The sequence below is a fragment of the Homarus americanus genome, unplaced genomic scaffold, assembly GCF_018991925.1.
Source record: "Homarus americanus isolate GMGI-L3 unplaced genomic scaffold, GMGI_Hamer_2.0 scaffold32583, whole genome shotgun sequence".
In the NCBI taxonomy this organism is placed as follows: Eukaryota; Metazoa; Arthropoda; class Malacostraca; order Decapoda; family Nephropidae; genus Homarus; species Homarus americanus.
Window position 1 is genome coordinate 20,509,621 of NW_024713129.1, and position 18,522 is coordinate 20,528,142.

The 18,522-nt window shown below is 40.2% G+C and overlaps 1 protein-coding gene across 1 annotated transcript in view; it reads left to right on the forward strand.

The window, feature by feature from the left end:
• Nucleotides 1-18,522, forward strand: part of LOC121869104 (peroxisomal biogenesis factor 19-like) — a 33,406-nt gene extending 14,884 nt beyond the window's left edge. Inside the window, exon 8 of the mRNA XM_042370294.1 lies at nucleotides 6,009-18,522. Coding sequence (XP_042226228.1) covers nucleotides 6,009-6,206 — 198 coding nt within the window. The 3' untranslated portion in view covers nucleotides 6,207-18,522. The remainder of the gene's footprint in view (nucleotides 1-6,008) is intronic.

The following is an 18,522-nucleotide window of genomic DNA, read 5'->3' on the forward strand; positions in this document are numbered from 1 at the left end:
CTGAATTGTGAAATTACCAGACTTTGTTACTTAAGTAAAAGTTTTGTTTCATTGGCAAAATGTTACTCGGATAGAGGTAAAAGTATCCAAAATTTAGTGTAATCAAATAGGAGTAAAAAGTATCCCATTCATAAAGTACTCAAGGAGTGAAAGTAAAAAAACAACAACAAAATGATTTATTGTCTCAAATAGTAAAATAAATCCACAGTAAATTATAAAAACTATTTAACTAAAGATAAAAATAAAAGATACATAGCATTACACATGTTTCTTTGCGATCAGAATCTTTTAGGCCTAAATATAAGCCCAGCATGACCTACCGAAAGAGAATACATTCAGCCGCTCTTCTCCTTGCAATCCATCGCAGGGATAGTGAATGGGCTGAAAATATATCCATCCAACACTATGGTCACTTTCTTCCTTATCCACACAAGTATCATCGACGTGGCTTTATGGGCAGCAGCCAATGTTGTCTCTGCTCACATTAGGTTAGGATATAGATCTATCTGGCAAGTATCTGAGGCAAGGCATGACCCGTACTTCTCTTCCTGTAAACTGTATAACTGTCCTAACGCTAGCACCCTTCAACTTGACTGTCCCACTGTCAGGGACCTCCTACCACAGGAAAAGTCACTCACCACTATATGTCTCCACCTACTTATACATAATAAATTCAGATATAATTCTTGTATGCTACTCTTGCTTTGTTGGGTGCTAACTCCAATTGTCCTTAAATCATACCAATATTGTCTCCATATCACAATTCATAGCGTATCCTGCGAGATACGAGTACCACTGTGTTAGTGTCTGACTGCATGGTCTTGTAACTAGGCTTGTCGCCCCCTGGGATGTAATAAATTAATTAAATAATAAATAATAAGCCCAACATGATTAAACATATGTTCTCAAGCAGCAGATGCAGGTAGAGTGAGGTGTTAAGCTTGAGAGATAAGTCACATAATGTTGGGAAAGACCTCAGTAGCTCCAGTCCATCCCCTGGGCATGCAAGTAGCTATCAAGGTCCTTCAGCTGAGGAGTTTGTGGATGAATGTTGCCTCCATAGTGACTGAGTCTGACTAAGACTCATCGTGAACTGTCCCTCAAATTGGGGTGTGGCTGTGGTGATGTCACTTTTCGATTCTAATTGATGAGTGGCTGAATTTTTCGCACCATGTTATATCTGGCAGGTGCTGAGGGGGGGGAGGGGCAGTGGTATTTACCATAGTTATTTAAGCAGAATTTTAAATACACTCGGTCTCACACACATATTTATAGATACAGGCTTTATATCTAAGGTGGAATTAAGGAAAGCATTTTAGAATCACAGCCTCTGAAATTCATTTTAGGTACAGGTATATGCAAAGAGTAACTGACGTCTAACGGAAAGACCAAGCCCCTGAAGGAAAGGTGGGGGAGGTGAGAGGGGAGTTGATGGGAAGGAGAGGGATAAGAGGGTAGGCTAGGCTAGGTGAGGTGGGTGGTCAAGGTGCTAATGGACACATGAAGATCAAAGGAAAAGTCAACTATCATGGTCACTACCACCTGACCTGACGTCACTTCACCTCACTATACCTCTAGGTATGTGACTGCGTGGTGTCTCCCCCACACCGTATCCTTCACGGCTCCTCCCACAAAACTCTTTTATTATGGATAATAATTAATTACTTAATTAAAATATATATTATTAGTTTGCATGTAACGAGTAACGATTTTTTTTTTCAATTGTATTGGAGTAACAGTACTGTATTAGAAAACCATACTTAAGTAAAAGTAAAGGTGCTAACATATTTAAGTATTGGGTACTTTATAAAAATTAAGTACCCCAAAATGTTACAGTACTTGGGTACACCCACCTCTCCTTTTACACCGAGGTTACGTTCTTGAAAACCACCGCTTAATTAAAAAATGCACAAATTAAAAATAATTTTCCCATAAAAATACATGTAAATGGTACAGGTTAGGGGAACCATCATATACCGTACATGGTACGAACAGTGCTCTCACTTAAACCAAGCACACGGCCAACCTCCGACACACGCTCTCCTCTCTGAAGGCGGGTGATCACATTTAATTTCACGTTCATTGAGATTGTTTTTCGTGCCTTTTTAGCTTTAGGCACCCCTGAGGAGGCAGATGGATGTTTTCCAGACATGCTCAATGGGGGAAACAGCATTTAACACTAAGAAAGTATGATAAACACACAATGCAAATGAAAGCACAGGGAAAAAGTAGTGCTGGTGTGAACTGAGAAAGCGATACGTGGGAAGCTTGCTGGACGTCGTCACAGTTGTTGTACAGAATACTTCATTATCATCATTATCTTCATCATTAGTAGTAATAATCTTTATTATTACATTATTTTAATAATTATTATTATTAACAATAATATTAAAATTGTTGATGTTGATATGACTGAGACTTTATAGTAATAACTTACAAGCACCTCACCAGTCATCACATGCAACTCCACTGACAGGCGACCAGGTGAATACGCGCGGTAAATTTAAACTTTCTTGAGCGCGTTATTTCAAGAATAGGTGCGCGTACATTAACTTTTGGTATTAATTGAACAATCGCGTTATTCCAAAATTGCTTGAATCAAACGCGAGTTAACTGTACAGTGCTCAAGTAAATTTATTTAGTTACAGTGATATCTCTGTTAGCCGGAACAATTGGTGCAGAGCACTTCCGAGAATGAGAGATTTCAAGGTAACGAGACGACTCTCTCAAAGCCAGGAAAATTTTTGTCGGAAGTTTCAGAAATTGCGCATTACATCATCTATCGAGCCCGGAAAGAAATCTCACAACTCTGAAATTTTTCCTGGTATGATGCATTATTTCATCATCTTAAAAGATGAAAAAAAGAATCCATCCGGAAAATTTTCTCGGAATCTCCAGAAAATGACCCTGATTTTCATCTTTGAAATCCAGAAAAAATCCCCCATTCCTGGTATTTTCTAGAATTTTCTGGTTTCCAGGAAATTTTCTCAGAAATTTCCAGAAAATGTGTTCCATAGAAAATCTAAAATTCAGCTATCGGAGAGTTCCGGTTCAAAGGGATTCCGGCTAACAGAGATATTACTTTACAGTAAACTCTCGATTTAACGAACTCTCGATTTAGTGAAAGGCATTTTTTCCGTTGTTTATTGCTCCACTGACAACTACCCAGTAATATCCCTTCCTGGCTGTCAACACCACACCTCCCCTTCTCCCAGCCAGCAGGTGATAAGGATTTTATAGGATGAAGAGGCTTAAAGTTTATCTCATAAAATTTCAGACTTGACATAGTAGAATATAACTTGCATTGCTGGAATTCTTGCAAGGTAGCGATTAATTTGAGTGTAAACATCTCATAGTTTGCACAAGAGAATTTTTTTAGTCCTTTAGCTCAGTACATTTGAGTGCAGAGCGAGTACAGTAATATGATGCTCAAATTATGGCTTTTTCACAGGGAAAAGTTTTTTTAACTGATCCCAGTGGTTAGGATATTATGGTATTGAATTTTACAGAGTATTTCAAATAAATTCTTTGTTTAGTTCTGACCGTTCACCCCCAGAAAGGTTCGTCTCCCACCCCTGCCTCTGTCATTCTTACTGTTACTCTACAAAATATTGTTCATTTGTTATTTATTAATTCGTAATAATTTTAGCTTATTAATACCAGTACCCTTAAGGCCCGTCCACATGATCGAGTAGTGCCCGGCGGGCACGCGCTAAATGCCCGTTATTGGGCAAAATTGGCGGGCAAACCAGCGGAGTGCCCGTGCCCGTTGTTGAGCGAAATCATGGTCCCCCTGCCTGGTGGTTTGCTGCCGGATATGGAGTGACGACTCTAGTCCCATAGTTTCCTGTCTATGCATATCATAATTCTAACATTATTCAATGAATTTTTATGTATTACAAATCTCACCTGCAAGTAATCTTCTTTGAGTACTTCATACATGGCTTGACAAGTTGCAGGTATTATGCAAGACAAACTTTGTTTTGATATCCTCGTTCTATACTGAAGTGACGTGTAGGTGCACCCAGTTGAAAGATATATGAGCGTTGCCTCTAGACGAGCCTCTGCAGATATACTCTCCCTCATATTGGTATCCTGTTTTTTTATATATGGTTCCACTTTTGCTAGAAGTTTGTAAAAGGTGTTGGGGGTCCATTCTCATGTAATTGGTGAAGTCTTGCTCAAGTCCATCTTGCAGTTCACGTAAAATCGTGGCACTGCTCAATCGTGTGGACGGGGCTTTAATATACAGTAAAATACTTATTTTTACCTTATTATTCAGCTTGTCATTTAATTTCCATGCAAATTACTGATTATATATTATATTTTTTCTATAGTAGGAGTATATTTTATTTTATCAATGATAAAACATGCACCATAAGAGGCTGATCATACAAGAATACTGTACAGTATATAATAATAAATGTTGGAGGGTGTGTGTTGGTGGTGTTGGAGGGTGTGTGTTGGTGGTGTTGGAGGGTGTGTGTGATGTTAAGGTGTGTTCCTCACACACACACACACACACACACACACACACACACACACACACACACACACACACACACACAGGAATTAAGACAACACACGTCCAATGAGGGTCTTGTTGTGTGACTGCCTGGAGGCGAGATAAACATCAGCTGTTGACGAGTGTTTGGCAACACAGTGCATGTTACCACTCCTTTCCACTTCATCTCTAATCACTCTCTCCATTTTTAAAATGTTATGTAACGTAATGTTGAAGGGATACAACTTTGCTCATTTATACTTATACTTATCACAATCTCCCTAAAAATATTTTAGCTTTGTCTTTATTCAAGACATCTTCAGGTCATGAGATCCACTAATCCCCCACCCAAGAAAGGGTGACATGACATTCTATCCCTGTAAATTCAGTTGACTCTGAAGATATCTTGAATAAAGACGAAAGCTAAGGTGCTTCAGTGTACTTAGTTGACTGAGAGGTGGCAGTGAACAACACACGTGGTGCCGGGAGGGCACAGACTGAGCGGATGTAAACAAACCTGACGTGTGGTGTGTTTGGCGTTGAAGTTAATGGAATCGTGCACGATTTAGTGAAATATTTTGGTAAATCGAGCGAACATAATGGAAAGCTTGATTTAGCAGAAATTTCTATTTAACGAACAGGGGTGTTTCGAATTACAGCTCCTCCCCCAACTTACGATGGGGTTAGGGACCCAAATCCAGGTCTTAAGTCGAAATGGTCGTAAGTCGAAAATGTTTAAATAATACAGTGAACCCTCACTTTACGCGGTTAATTCAACCCACAGGGTACCGCGGAAAGTGAGAAACGCGTAAAGTGAACAACATAACATATGGGATTAATTGAAATAGAGACCAGGCCGACCCCCAAACTCCACTTTTTCAGACACAATACCTACGCTGTAGCAAAATAACTTCTTAATTTTATGATGGTATGCACACACAATTAATAATTAAGAGAAATATCAATATTAGGTTTTTTAACACTTACATTAGTACAAAAGATGGCGGCCTTTAATTATCCCCCGGGTTGGCACCCTAACATGGAGTGAAAGGGATCTGTGAATTTTCCTGTATTTCTTTAAAATTAAAAATGGATTGTGTAAATATGCAGTGTGTTATGCTGTCAAAACTGTGCAGATATAACTATATAAACTGACCTACTGTACTGTACTCAGCAGCCACTGCCGCTGTGTGTTAATCAGTCATAAGGAAAAGATACCTACTTATGTTGAAGTTTTATGTATGTCTAAAGTTGGGATGAGTTAAAACAAGTAATGGCATTCAAATTCACTCACATAAAAATATTCTATAGCTAATATTTACATTTTCATTACAAACAGTAAGTTTTAAGATGAAAATAATAATCCCCCTCCCCTATTTTTTCTCAATATCCTGGGTACACCACTAAACATGTCTGTAGTGTAGAGTCTTAAACTGTAGAGATACAAAAAATGGGCCCTTAGTTGTAAACTGACACTTGAACCTTACAATGGTGGTCTCCACAGCTGCAGGAGATGGGTCAGCCACCAAAGGAGCTGGTGGGAGACATGGGCCCAATGCTCAACTTTGATGAAGCCGGAAACCCAGTGTTGCCAGATGTGTCTGCACTTCTTGGTGCTGCTGGCCTCCCTGGTAGTGGACCAGCAGCCACAGGTGCTTCGGGTCAACAGCCAGCGGATGGGGAACAGTGTAGCCTCATGTGATGGACATAATGACAGCCCCTACTAGTGAGTGCAGCATTTCTTATTCACTTTTGAAGTGTCATAATGATTAGAATTGACTTTATAAGATAGTACAGTATAAAATATTAACCCTCTCAACCTTGGAGTCTCAGACACATACGTGCATGAAAACTTACGCTCAGCCTCGGAGGTTTTTGCCAAAAAATCATAGATTTTTTGTCTGTCAAATGACATCCAAAGTTCAGTCAGTTTCACTGAATAGTTTTTGAGTCATTTGAAAATATAGCCCATTAGATGCCACGTTGGCGTCGCGAGGCTGAGTGTAAGTTTTTTCGCCTTTTATGTTCGACGCCGCGAGGCTGAGAGGGTTAGGCTCAAAGCTTTTGAGGCGAACATTATTTGCCTTATAGCATGTTTGTACAGCTTAATGTAAATTATTAGTGGATAACAGTTTACTCTTATTGAATTACTAAACCAGAGTATATAGTAGTCATTTTGTATGTATTAATAAGTATAATTTTCAAGTACTGTACTGTACCTTGCTGAGTTTATGATAGAAAAATCAGTTTGTATGATGTATTTAGGTCATACCATCATGGAAGTGTGCATTAGGGTGTGTTTGTTGCCTTAGTCACTGAAGATCACAAGTTGGTCAAATTCACCAACTGATAACTGCCGTATGAGGTATATATTACAGTTTACTGTTCTCTCACACAACCTCACCATGATATCAGTTCTTCAGTGATGTGTTGAAAACTGCTTTCATACTATTATTACTTTATAACATTGTTTGTCCTTCTAATATAAACAAACTTAGTTTATGGTAATTTTTATAACTATGCATTAGACATAATAATAGTAGTGTGTAATTTCAGAATTTCTGGAAAAAAATAGCTTTAAACATCAGATACTGATCCATTTTAAATGTCTTTCTTACATTACCCTAAAGCGAGGATGGCACATGATGGATGGTGGAGCACAACCACTGTCATTATCACGGTCTATCTTATGTGCTGTGTGCTGTACAGTATAAATTTCTGCAGATCATTATATTACCAAGTTGTCCAAGTCTTTCTGAATTGGCATAGATTGGTGATGTTTAATAAACATACACAGTATGCAATCTAATGTGGACACTCTAAAACTACAGAGACCTATACTGAACTGTACAGGGTGTTGCTTATAAGTGGATCCATTGGGAGTAGGTATAGTAATAAAGATTAAAAAGGTTATTGTCTGTAATCTGAGAACAACTGTCATTAAAGTCTGTAGCTGTCAGTCTCAAGTTACAGACAATATCTTCAACATAATTAGGTAAAAATATTAAAAAATGCATGAGAAAAGTAAAAAAAAATACTGTGAATAAAGGTACCAATAACCTTAAAATCCCAATGGTTCCACTTATATGCAACACCCTGTAGATGATGGTCATGTGATCTTGATCAATATCTACTTTGTCACACTAGTAAAATGGTACCCCCAAGAAACACTATAAAGCCACAACCTTCATTCTTTCCATATCTAAATAAAGTGTAGTTTTTCACAGTCTGTAAATGACAGTTTTTTGCTTATATGGAGAAACAGTACCTAGTCAAATATTCAGCTACAAATGTTTCCAGGTTGCTTTTGGTCCTAAATATATCTGTAGAGATTGTCAGACTGAAATATTGAGGACATTTCCAAAGTGAGGTGGAAGGGTTAAAATTTTGAATGGAGAATATATTGTAGTTCCCAAATGAGTTTCCAGTCTCACAAACTGCTGTTATGACCAAGAAAGGTATCCTGTACCTTACTCTTGTATGGTTATCACAATGTTTACTATGTGAATTTAAGGATGTCATCCACAAGTAACTATCTCCATGCATTTTCATAAGACTACTGTACCTCTTACTGAACTGAATTTGTATTATAAAACTAAGGGTCAACGTTTTCTTTACCAGGTACAGTACTTGTATTTCATGTTTTCTGCTGTTCCTGTTTAATATTTCTGTTGCGTTAGTTATCAGTATCAGCTAGGCTGTCTTTTGAAGCTTTAGGGTGGTGTGTGCAATTACATAAACCTTGAGTAAGATAATTTAACCCCATAAGCATGATAACTGAACCCCTTGAGAAAAATGACTTATATCTTGAATACTGCCACACAGTAGAAACAACAAGAATGTAATAGTGACTACAGTAATAATATATTGTTCATGTATGGACGTGGTGAAAGGACAGGGAATATTCTCTCTTCCAATTTCACCAGGAAATCTCGCCAGCACACTGATGCTTTTGGAATTTTAACCCACATTTTATTTCTGTTTTGAATTTGATTTGAACCTTAGGAAAGTACAGTACAAAAATTTACATTGGGGAGTGGAGCAGCTGAGTAGTGTTAGTAGACTTTGCCTTCTTCTCCCCCCCACATATTACACTGCTCTTCACACCCACCTAGCCTGACACCAATCAACCTTCCACTGATTCATTTATACCTTTGTTGTATACTCTATCTTGAATTTCCATACTGAATTGTAAAATAATTGAAATGCTGAAATTTGCCTAAGAGAGTAGAGCTTTCATTGTGATAAATCTTTGCAGACCTTAAAGTGTCCTTATGTTTACTGCTATTTGATGTTTTAACTGGAAATATAGTAAAATCCAATTTTTACATGTATACTGTATTATTATTTATTTACTGTATAAACATGTATTGTGGTTTTAATGGTTTTAATAGTCAATATTACCCGTAACTGGCCTGTTAGGTTAGCCTTTGTAACCAACTTCATCTCAAAGTTGTGAGAAGATATTTGTGGAAATGATTTTCTGTGTTTAGTTCAGTACAGTAAAACAAATAATGAAAAGGAGCTCATAGGCCTGGCAGCTTGTTAGGGGTACACAGATATTGCACTCTGAACACTAAGCCTTCAGTACAGGATATGATCCCTATGTCCATTCTACAGATGTGATGCACACTCAATATGTTATATAGACTGTAATTGGAAGTTTACTGCAATTTTACCTTTTCAAGTAGATTGTCATATTAAATTATCTCTTATTATGAAGTTTAAGATTAGTACTGTAGCATCTTCAAAACATACTCCCCCAGATGCTTTGTTAGTGCAGTACAGTATGCTGATACTGTACAGTGCAATACTTGTTTCATCTATAATTAAAGAGTGGAAACATTTTATAACACACATTAACTCTCTGCTCAAATTATAATTTTAATAAGTTAATCACCAAGACCTCCAGATGAGGAGTTGAAAATTTTTATCAATATCTTTAGTGGCTATAGTTCCTTGAAACATAAAATTTAGTGGCTATAGTTCCTTGAAACATCAAGTTTAGTGGCTACAGTTCCCTAATACATCAAGTTTAGTGGCTATAGTTCCCTGAAACATCAAGTTTAGTGGCTACAGTTCCCTGAAACATCAAGTTTAGTGGCTACAGTTCCCTAATACATCAAGTTTAGTGGCTATAGTTCCCTGAAACATCAAGTTTAGTGGCTATAGTTCCTTGATACATCAAGTTTAGTGGCTATAGTTCCCTCAAACATCAAGTTTAGTGGCTACAGTTCCCTCAAACATCAAGTTTAGTGGCTATAGTTCCCTCAAACATCAAGTTTAGTGGCTACAGTTCCCTGAAACATCAAGTTTAGTGGCTACAGTTCCCTCAAACATCAAGTTTAGTGGCTATAGTTCCCTCAAACATCAAGTTTAGTGGCTACAGTTCCCTGAAACATCAAGTTTAGTGGCTACAGTTCCCTCAAACATCAAGTTTAGTGGCTACAGTTCCCTCAAACATCAAGCACTTGCCTCTATAACAGGTCTTAAAATTAATGGTGCAATATATTGTGAAAACATTAAGTTCGACCTTTCATAAAACACTTGACCTCCCTCACAGCAGCTTCTACAATTTCTATATGTTTTGTGCAGTGTAAAGAAAACTGAACTCTGAGTGGATGTTCTTAATAATGAATGGGGTGAGAAGTGGTCCTCCCTATTTCTTTGACGTTTCTAGTCATTATTAAGCTAATGTTGTTATAACCAGATTGTATTGTCAGTAGTTGTAAGGTCTTTAGATTGTTTTGAACATAGAATTTTCTGTAGAAGATAACTCTAATACAACTGTACTTTAACTCCTAAAATATTGGCATAACCAAAGTCTGCCCAACCTACCCACCCACTGCACAGTATACAGTACTATATCCTCTGTTTATGTCGGTCTTAATTACCGGTATTTCATTTCCCTTAAACATCACTGACATTTCCTGTTTCAGTGAGTAAGTAGGGCTGTCTTGAATAATTTTTTAATATATATTTAATGAGAAATAAGAGATATGAAAAAACGTTTGCTTGTGGCAGCATCTATGCTCTGGTCACCTGTTTTGTTACTGACCGGTGCCAATAATTCACATCTTCTTAACTTAATTGTTGTTTACCTTTGATAACTATGTAACAGTTAGACATCTAATTTCAAATGTTTAACACATCCCAACATAAATAAATGTCTCACTGTATTGGCAGGTGTTTGGTCATTTTTAAATGTAATACTTTGCTGTATATTGTCAATCTTTCATGGGCAAATAAAATACAGGGGTATAATGTTTTCCATGAATAAAAATAAATATTTAAGCAGTTCAAAGTAAGTATAGTACTGTACAGTACTCTGCAGCACAGGTCACCCATTAAGATGCTGAGCACACCTAGGGCATGTAAGAACACTACTGGTTGTTAGAAAAATGACTCACGCACACACACGCATGCACGCACACAGACACCTCTCTTTTTGCACTGTCACTATGTTGAAATGCCCTGTAGTATGAGTTTCTCCCCACCTAGTCATTATATATCATATTTGTAACACTTATGTCACTTGTATATTATTTGTAAATCAAAAGACCCATTCCCCCATTATGCAACTATATTTTCAGCCTTCTGGCTGCCATGCTCTTTCAATAAACTGTTAATTGTTATAATTATTACGCACACACACACACACACTGTGTATAGTGGAAGCATACAGGCTTTTTAAAAGCCCAGATACCCCTGTGAGTCGCAGATGTTGGCAATTTTTCACTTGAATGTAAAAAAATTTTAGCTGTTAGGCCCCTGCTTTCAGCGCGTCACGTGGTGGCACTCTAAGGATTTTCTTGTTTTAATTAAGAGATATGTGTGTGGATGAATGTGTATAATTATATTCATCAGTGACGGGCATGGTGGATTGGATGTTAAGAGAGACTCCCAGGTTGTTCAAATCCTGTCTATTTAAGGAACACCACATGCAGACACCCCTGTCCCCGCCAGACTAATGGAAAAACCAGATTTTTCCTGCTGACGTTCCAACGGGCTGCTGTTGACTCATTGGTTTTTATTGAGTGGGTACATATACATAAACATAATACATAAATAATTGAAATTGCACCTCCCAATGGTATGGTGTTATTCGTTGGGTGTGTTGACGCTAAGTTGGCTAGTGCGTTCTGTGTTGGTGCAGTGTGGACATAATCATAAGAATTTTAAAGGCATAGACATCAATGATGGAATGGATGATGGTGATACATATATACCAAGATAAAAAAAAAGTGTTGGAGTCTAGCTCTTCGTACACGAAGTTTTCTTTATTCGAGCGCCCTCAAGTGGGACGTCGGAAACAAGGGTATGTCACAGGGAACGCAGTATCTCGGTGGACAGAGCTCTTGGGCAAGGAAATGGTGGTACCGCCTTGCTTACTGTGTGGCACACGCCCCCAGTGCTCGTCGTGGGCACGTCTGTTAGCTAGCCAGACGCTTGCACCCTGAGGGTTCGCAGGATCTTAATTGAACCTCTCTATGGCCATGGTGGTGAGGATAGCAATGCCTGGGCCTCTGATCCCCATTTTTCTGAGCAGTTTGGTGGTGGCGGTGCGAATGCCACCACGTGCACCGACAGCAGTTCCGAGGAAGGTGATGTCCCCGACTGGGGTCGCCAGCTCTTTACTGACGATATACCTCCTCAATTGTGCCTCATACGCCTTGTACTTTTCAATCTTGACCTGCTCAGCTCTGGAGGGCATGTTGGTCGCTCTCGTAGGGTATACACAGGTCCAGCACTGTGTAATGGCCGTTTTTCTGTATTAATAGGTCTGGCTTCACGAATGTGTGACGTGTTGGTATTCTGGGCTCGGTCTTGATGTCATATCCCTCTATCTCGAGCCATTGGCCGAGCTTTTTGAGGATCGCATCGTGTCTCGTGACTCTGTGGTTCTGAGCAGCCTGACATGACTGCAGCAGGTGCGTTAAGTCTTCCTGCCCTTCTCCACATCGTCGACATGTTAGTGTGACAAGCTCCTCGTTTGGTACGCAGCCAATGGCTCTCGAGACTCGGCACGAGATGGATTGTGACCGGAGTCGTAACAGGTCAATCGGCTTTCTTCCTGGTCCAAGATAATTTTTCAAGATCCCGTTGCAGGCTTGTTTCCTCAAAAAATTCTCAGCCCCCTTGCCTTGCCAGGAGTTGCTCCATTCGTCCCTCTTCTTCTCTACAATTTCCTTCTTCATCTGGTGTGTGATGTCGACGCAGATATATTCTACCTCGAAGTGCCATGCCATTGCTGCCACCTTCCTCCCCCAGAGACCTTCGGCTGCAATGAGCCTGACGGCCGGATCACCGGAGGTCCTAAGGCGGTGAAGCAATCCCATCTTCATGTGGGTTACGCTCTCGACGAGGCTTGGCACTCCCATTCCCCCATCCTTCAAAGGTAGGCCTATTAGGGATGAATGAAGAGTATGAGGAAGGTGAACCCACTGCCTGACTTGTACGTTGATTTTCTTATCAAGGCACTTGAGCAGGTTAAGGGAGTTGAGCCTTTCACGTACATGTACTGAAGCTTAGGGATGACATGTTGCTTCAGTAACTTCAGCTTTTGTAGGGGCTTGAGAGGACTCTTGCCAATCCTGTCCATGATGGTCGCCAATACAGCTTTTTCCAAATTGACCTGTCGCCCCGGTTTCTCTAGCCATGAGGGACCCACTCTTAGTCCGAGGTATTTGACACATTCATTAGGCTGGATGCTCGGAATGGGTATTGCTTCGCCAGTGTCTGGGTGTCGTAGGTGGAAACATGCTTCCGTCACTATGCGGAGACTTAACCCATTTCGGTTCCCTGCCGCTCTCTCAAGACTAATCGTGGCGCACTTTGCCGGTTGTGCGGCCAGACCTCTTGCTTGCAGGAAGTCATCTAACATGGCAGGGTTTCTCCTCATGCCCAGACTGGATCCAGAGACCACTACTAGGTCATCAGCGAATCCGGTGACTGCAACACTAGTATGTTTGTTGATGCGGTATACGGTTACTTGGCATAATGATGCCAGGTACTCGTCCATCACTGAACAAAAGAGGAAGGGCGAGAGTGGACAGCCCTGTTTAACTCCTCTAGTGATGGAGATGGTCTCTGAGTCTTCTCCGTTGACACAGATCTAGGTCTCCAAGTCGTCGTATAAGTCCTGCATAATGGCTAGAATGTGTTGTGGTGTATCTAGCCTTCGGAGAGCTCTGTTGAAAGAAGAGTGTGAGATGGTGTCGAAAGCTTTCACAACGTCTATGAATGCAATGTAGACGTTTTTCTTCTCCTTTCGGGCGTGTCTGATGATACCTTCCACGAGTGCAAGGTTTTCTCCGCATCCGTTGACTGCCCGAAACGCCTTTTGGCTAATGCTGGTCTCCGCATTTCCGCTCATCCTGTGTGACAGGATCTTGCAATACACCCTAAGGAAGTGCGACCCGATGGTGATGGGCCGCCAGTTGGATGGATTTCCTAGGGGCGACTTCTTGGGGAGCATAGTTGTTCTGCTCGTCTTGGTCCATTGGGGAACCTTTGCTAGGTATAGCCACACGTTAAAGACCCTGCCCAGAACCCCCGATCCCAGTCTTCGTAGGGCTTTGGAGTCTAACTCTGGGTTGTCAGGGCCTGCTGCCATTTCAGGTCCTCGTAGTGCTACCAGAATGTCGTTTTTAGAGATTGGCAGGAGAGTGTCTAGCATTTTGTCATTGTTTTTGCTGGTGAATGGTAAGTTGTCGGGGGGGATGGTGCGGAGAACCTAGGTCTGTACTCGTCAAATTCTAAGACCGTAGGGGTCTCCCCCTCGAGCTCTACAGCATCAATGATTTTTTTGGCAAGCTCTTTAGGGCTTCGTTGGTAGGCCCTTTGTGTTTGTGCATACTCCCTCTTCTTCCGCACTCTTCTTGGAAGATGGTGTTCCCTAGGCTGGTTATTGGTGGTGTTGCTCCTCCGAGGTTGTCTCCTTCCGGTGAAGAGCCTCGGTCTGTATTGCCTCAGCGCCGTCTCTAATCCATCCAGTGCTGCACCATAGTCCCCCTCCGTTTGGTCTTCGGGAGCAGGGATGTTGCACAACGCCTGGTTGAGGTCAGAGACTAGCGTGTTAGCCTCCTCCTCCTCCTCCTCGCTGAGAGCCCCAAGATACTCCCACAACCTCCTCCTAACCTCGCGCTCGCGCTCCAGTTCTTCTTCAGAATCGCTGGAGGAGTCGTCTGGGTCTGAGGGGTTGGGGTCATTCCCTCCTTGGGGGAGGTCTTGGGGGTTTGGGGCCTCTTCGTTGCCTAGGTCAGGGTGCAAATGTGGCCTCTGTTGGTCGTTGTTAGCGAGGCTTTCTTGTACTTAGTGGTTTTCCTCATCGCTTTGAGCCGTTCTAGGCTAATTGAACCTCCCGGAAGACTTTCCAGCAAGAGCTGGTTGATGAAGGTTGTCTTCCTGCCGGACTGGAGGAGCCGTGCCTCTTCCTCGGCTACTAATGCGATCTCTTGAGGTGAGTAGGGTACCCTTTTCTCTGGCTTAAGTGTCCTATTGTACACTTGGTGATTCAGTCGAGTGTGCTGGGTGAGGCCCCTTGCACTCGAGAACGTTTTCCCACAGACGTTGCACTGATGCACCTTAGGGTTGGCACAAGGTGGTGTCTTGCTGCGGTCTTTTGGTGGTGTGGTGCAGCTAACTGTATTGTCGAAGTCTTGACGACAACTATTAATGACACACACGGTGTAATGTGCTTCACACCGTTTTGGCTCGCTCAATGCCTTGTGGCAAATGCTACATCTGATGGTCACTGCCAGTTGGTGCTTGGCCTCAACATGCCTGGTGTACTTAATGTTGTCGTAGAACACCTTGGTGCAGTAGGCACAGATGATTGTTGCTGAGGCGCCGGCCCCATGGTACACGATGACTTCATTCGCCGTTTTGCTAGTAGACATGTCCAGTTGATTAATACTGCTCTGGTTGGGGTGATCCTTAGCTTCTATCTGAACAGAAGCCGTGGTGTCTGAAGGACTTAATGGGCCTCGGGGCTTGCCAGGTATCACATCCTTCACCAGAGATACTCCCCTAGAGAGAGCCCCGTATGACTGGGGCGTACCCTCTCCGAGATACTGCCGCTCCCGGGACGGTGGGGGGTCACGTGGTGCCCCTGCAACCCCGGACCCCACCCTACTGGTGTAGGAGTCTCGCACGCTGGCGAAACCCCTACCTTCCTTCTCCTCCAGACACACTCCTTTACCTCTTAACACTCGCCCGATTCTCGCCTGCCTGTGGAGCTGAAGGCTCCACAGACAGTGGACACGATTCAGTAGCTGCACTGGACATCAGTATACAAACACAATTCCCTGAAACGCTTATCTTATGGATTAACGGAAATACCGAATGGCAGACTACCTTTAAGAGAGGCACACACGTGTGCTGCCACTATGTAGGTATTAAAGTACAGTATACCATAAAAGAAGTCATAAAGAAATAGAATTGTCATCTATAAGTTCCACTTTAATTTGATGAATTATTTATGAAGAAACTGGTCTTCCATTTTACCAATTTAATTTAGTACAATACAGTACAGTACAGTACAGTACACAATTATCAGGGATGAAAAATTTCTGCAAAATTGGAGAATTCCTGGATTTCCATTATTGGCCTCTCAGAAGTTACACACATACAGAAATAAGGTTGTTGTTTTTTATCTCAGAAGAAATTTCTTACTTTCTTTTAAGTGAACTGTGTATCATAGTCATGTTTTTGATCAACTGCTTTGTGATTATAGATTTGCTATAATGTTCTTGTGTATAACCAATCATTAGTGGGGTGTGTGTGTGTGTGAGACAATGCTCATTCCAGTACCCAGTACAGTATTGTACTGTACTGAACACTTACTCGTAAAACTTTCTAAATTTGGTCACAAAGGTGTGCTTATAGTAGTAAAGTTATAGCAGTGTGTACTAGTCTACAAGTTCATATGTTTTGTTTTAAATTAGTCTTACAAACAAAAAGTCATATTAAAGGAAAAAAAAAATTATTGTAGAATTGCTTAACCCTTAACCAGCAGCCAGCATTAATGCATGTTTCGTGTTCCTTGTGTTCCAGTTTTTGCTCACATGGGGGCACACTAGGGAATTCTCACATGCTGTTTAAGGGTTAAATAGTAAAAGGAAAAAACAAATAAACAAAAATAATTTGTAAAATGCAAAAACTTAAACTCCATCTTTTAACTTAGATTTTCTAGATGACTATAGGTACCCCTCGCTATACAAATGTTCGCTATACAAATATTCTATTCTTACACCCTTTTTTCACTAAGCAAAAATGATATTAGCTTTTTCAAAAAACAGTAAGGCTCTCCTCACCCCATGGTGAGCCCTCACATAAGATAATGTACCAACTGCATGCACTATATTTAGTTCGCAATTTGTTAGGTACAGTACTAAAAAAAAAAAATTATGAATTTTTTTTTTTCATGTACAGTACAGTACTATTATGTTTTTGTTGTTGTTCATGAACCATATTTTTTGGGGGGGGTAGAATAATGCGGGATTTCTTATCATTGGAAACTGAACCCTAATTTTTCCCCATCTACAATACTCGTATTAATGTTATTCAGTATCTGAAAAATTGTTATCCAAATGGTTCCAGGAACCTATTCCTTTCAGATAGCGAGGGATACCTGTAATAGAAAAGTCACTGACAAATCCCAGAAATTTCTGACCAAAATACTGTAGGTGCCACAACTTGTGTGTACATACTGTACATCATCTTTTGCTTGAGTGTTTGTGTATTTTACACCAGACTCTTATCACTAGTGTATGGACCCTGCAGTTTCTGAGTTCTTCACTCAAACCATTTTCATCCTTGATATACATGTACTGTATATGTATATATAATGCTGTAAACTCACTAGTAATACTATATGTTTCATATTTTCATACTGAGGTAAATGCCATTTGTCACCTGCTTACTTTGTGTTTCTGTAACTGAGACCACTTGGCTGCATCTTCAGGTGATAATGACCAATTAACATAATGTGCAGTATTAAATTAGTTCTGAAGCAACCTCAAACAAGCTAAAGTACTACAGTAATAAACTTGGTTGTAATCCACATAATTTTCGGCACAATATTTTTCCTTCATAAGTACAGTACACTTGTTGTGCCTCTGTCTGTTTACATTTGAGTGATAAGTGGATGATAGAACTGCTGTAATAAAGCCTTTTTAAAAGTGTGTTATCAAATCATATATGTTGTATCACAAAGACACTATAATTAGGTAACTTGTGTATAGTATTGTGATACAGCTACACAAGACTAACGTTTTGTTTGATATAGGAGTCGTATCTGCTGAGGCTCCATCCAGCTGTACACTTGGATGTCTTAAGGGTCTTTTATTTATTTGGAGTATTACAATACCTGTTTCTCTTAATAATTCTAATACCTGTACTGTTTCAGTTGAATTAATGAATACTGTATGTATAAAAATATATCTACATTGGTCATATTATATCTGATATCTATTCAGGCCATGTGATACCTGTCTTGTATACCGGGTATTTAAAAAAAATCCATTTTGATATTCAATAATAAAAATTTTTGGTATGGGAAGGGAAACAAACTGATGTGAAACAAAACCAGTCCTATGTGCTGTCACTTGCCAGTGATAAAGTCCCATATGATGCTGTGTCACTGCTTTTACCTATATGATTTTAGAATTGAGTAGATGTAGTTGGTGGTGTAACCCTGAGGGACCAGCACTACTGGCTCACTCATTTTAAGTTTACTTCAATATTATAATGTGCAATAGAATTGTACAAGTGTATCTTCATAGAAGAATCAGCAAATTTTTAAATGAAGAAACTCGATGGATATGTCATTTTGTTTTATAAATTATATTTTGAAAGTGTAATATCCAGAATTACTTTATATGAGTTAGAGCAATCTGTCTGTGTGGTTCTCACCCATCATTCTGAAGGGCACTGAAAAAAAAAATCCTGCGAGTTTTAACTTTCTAATAGCAATGTGCCCGACAACACAGTTAATTACTAAGAGTATTAGGAAA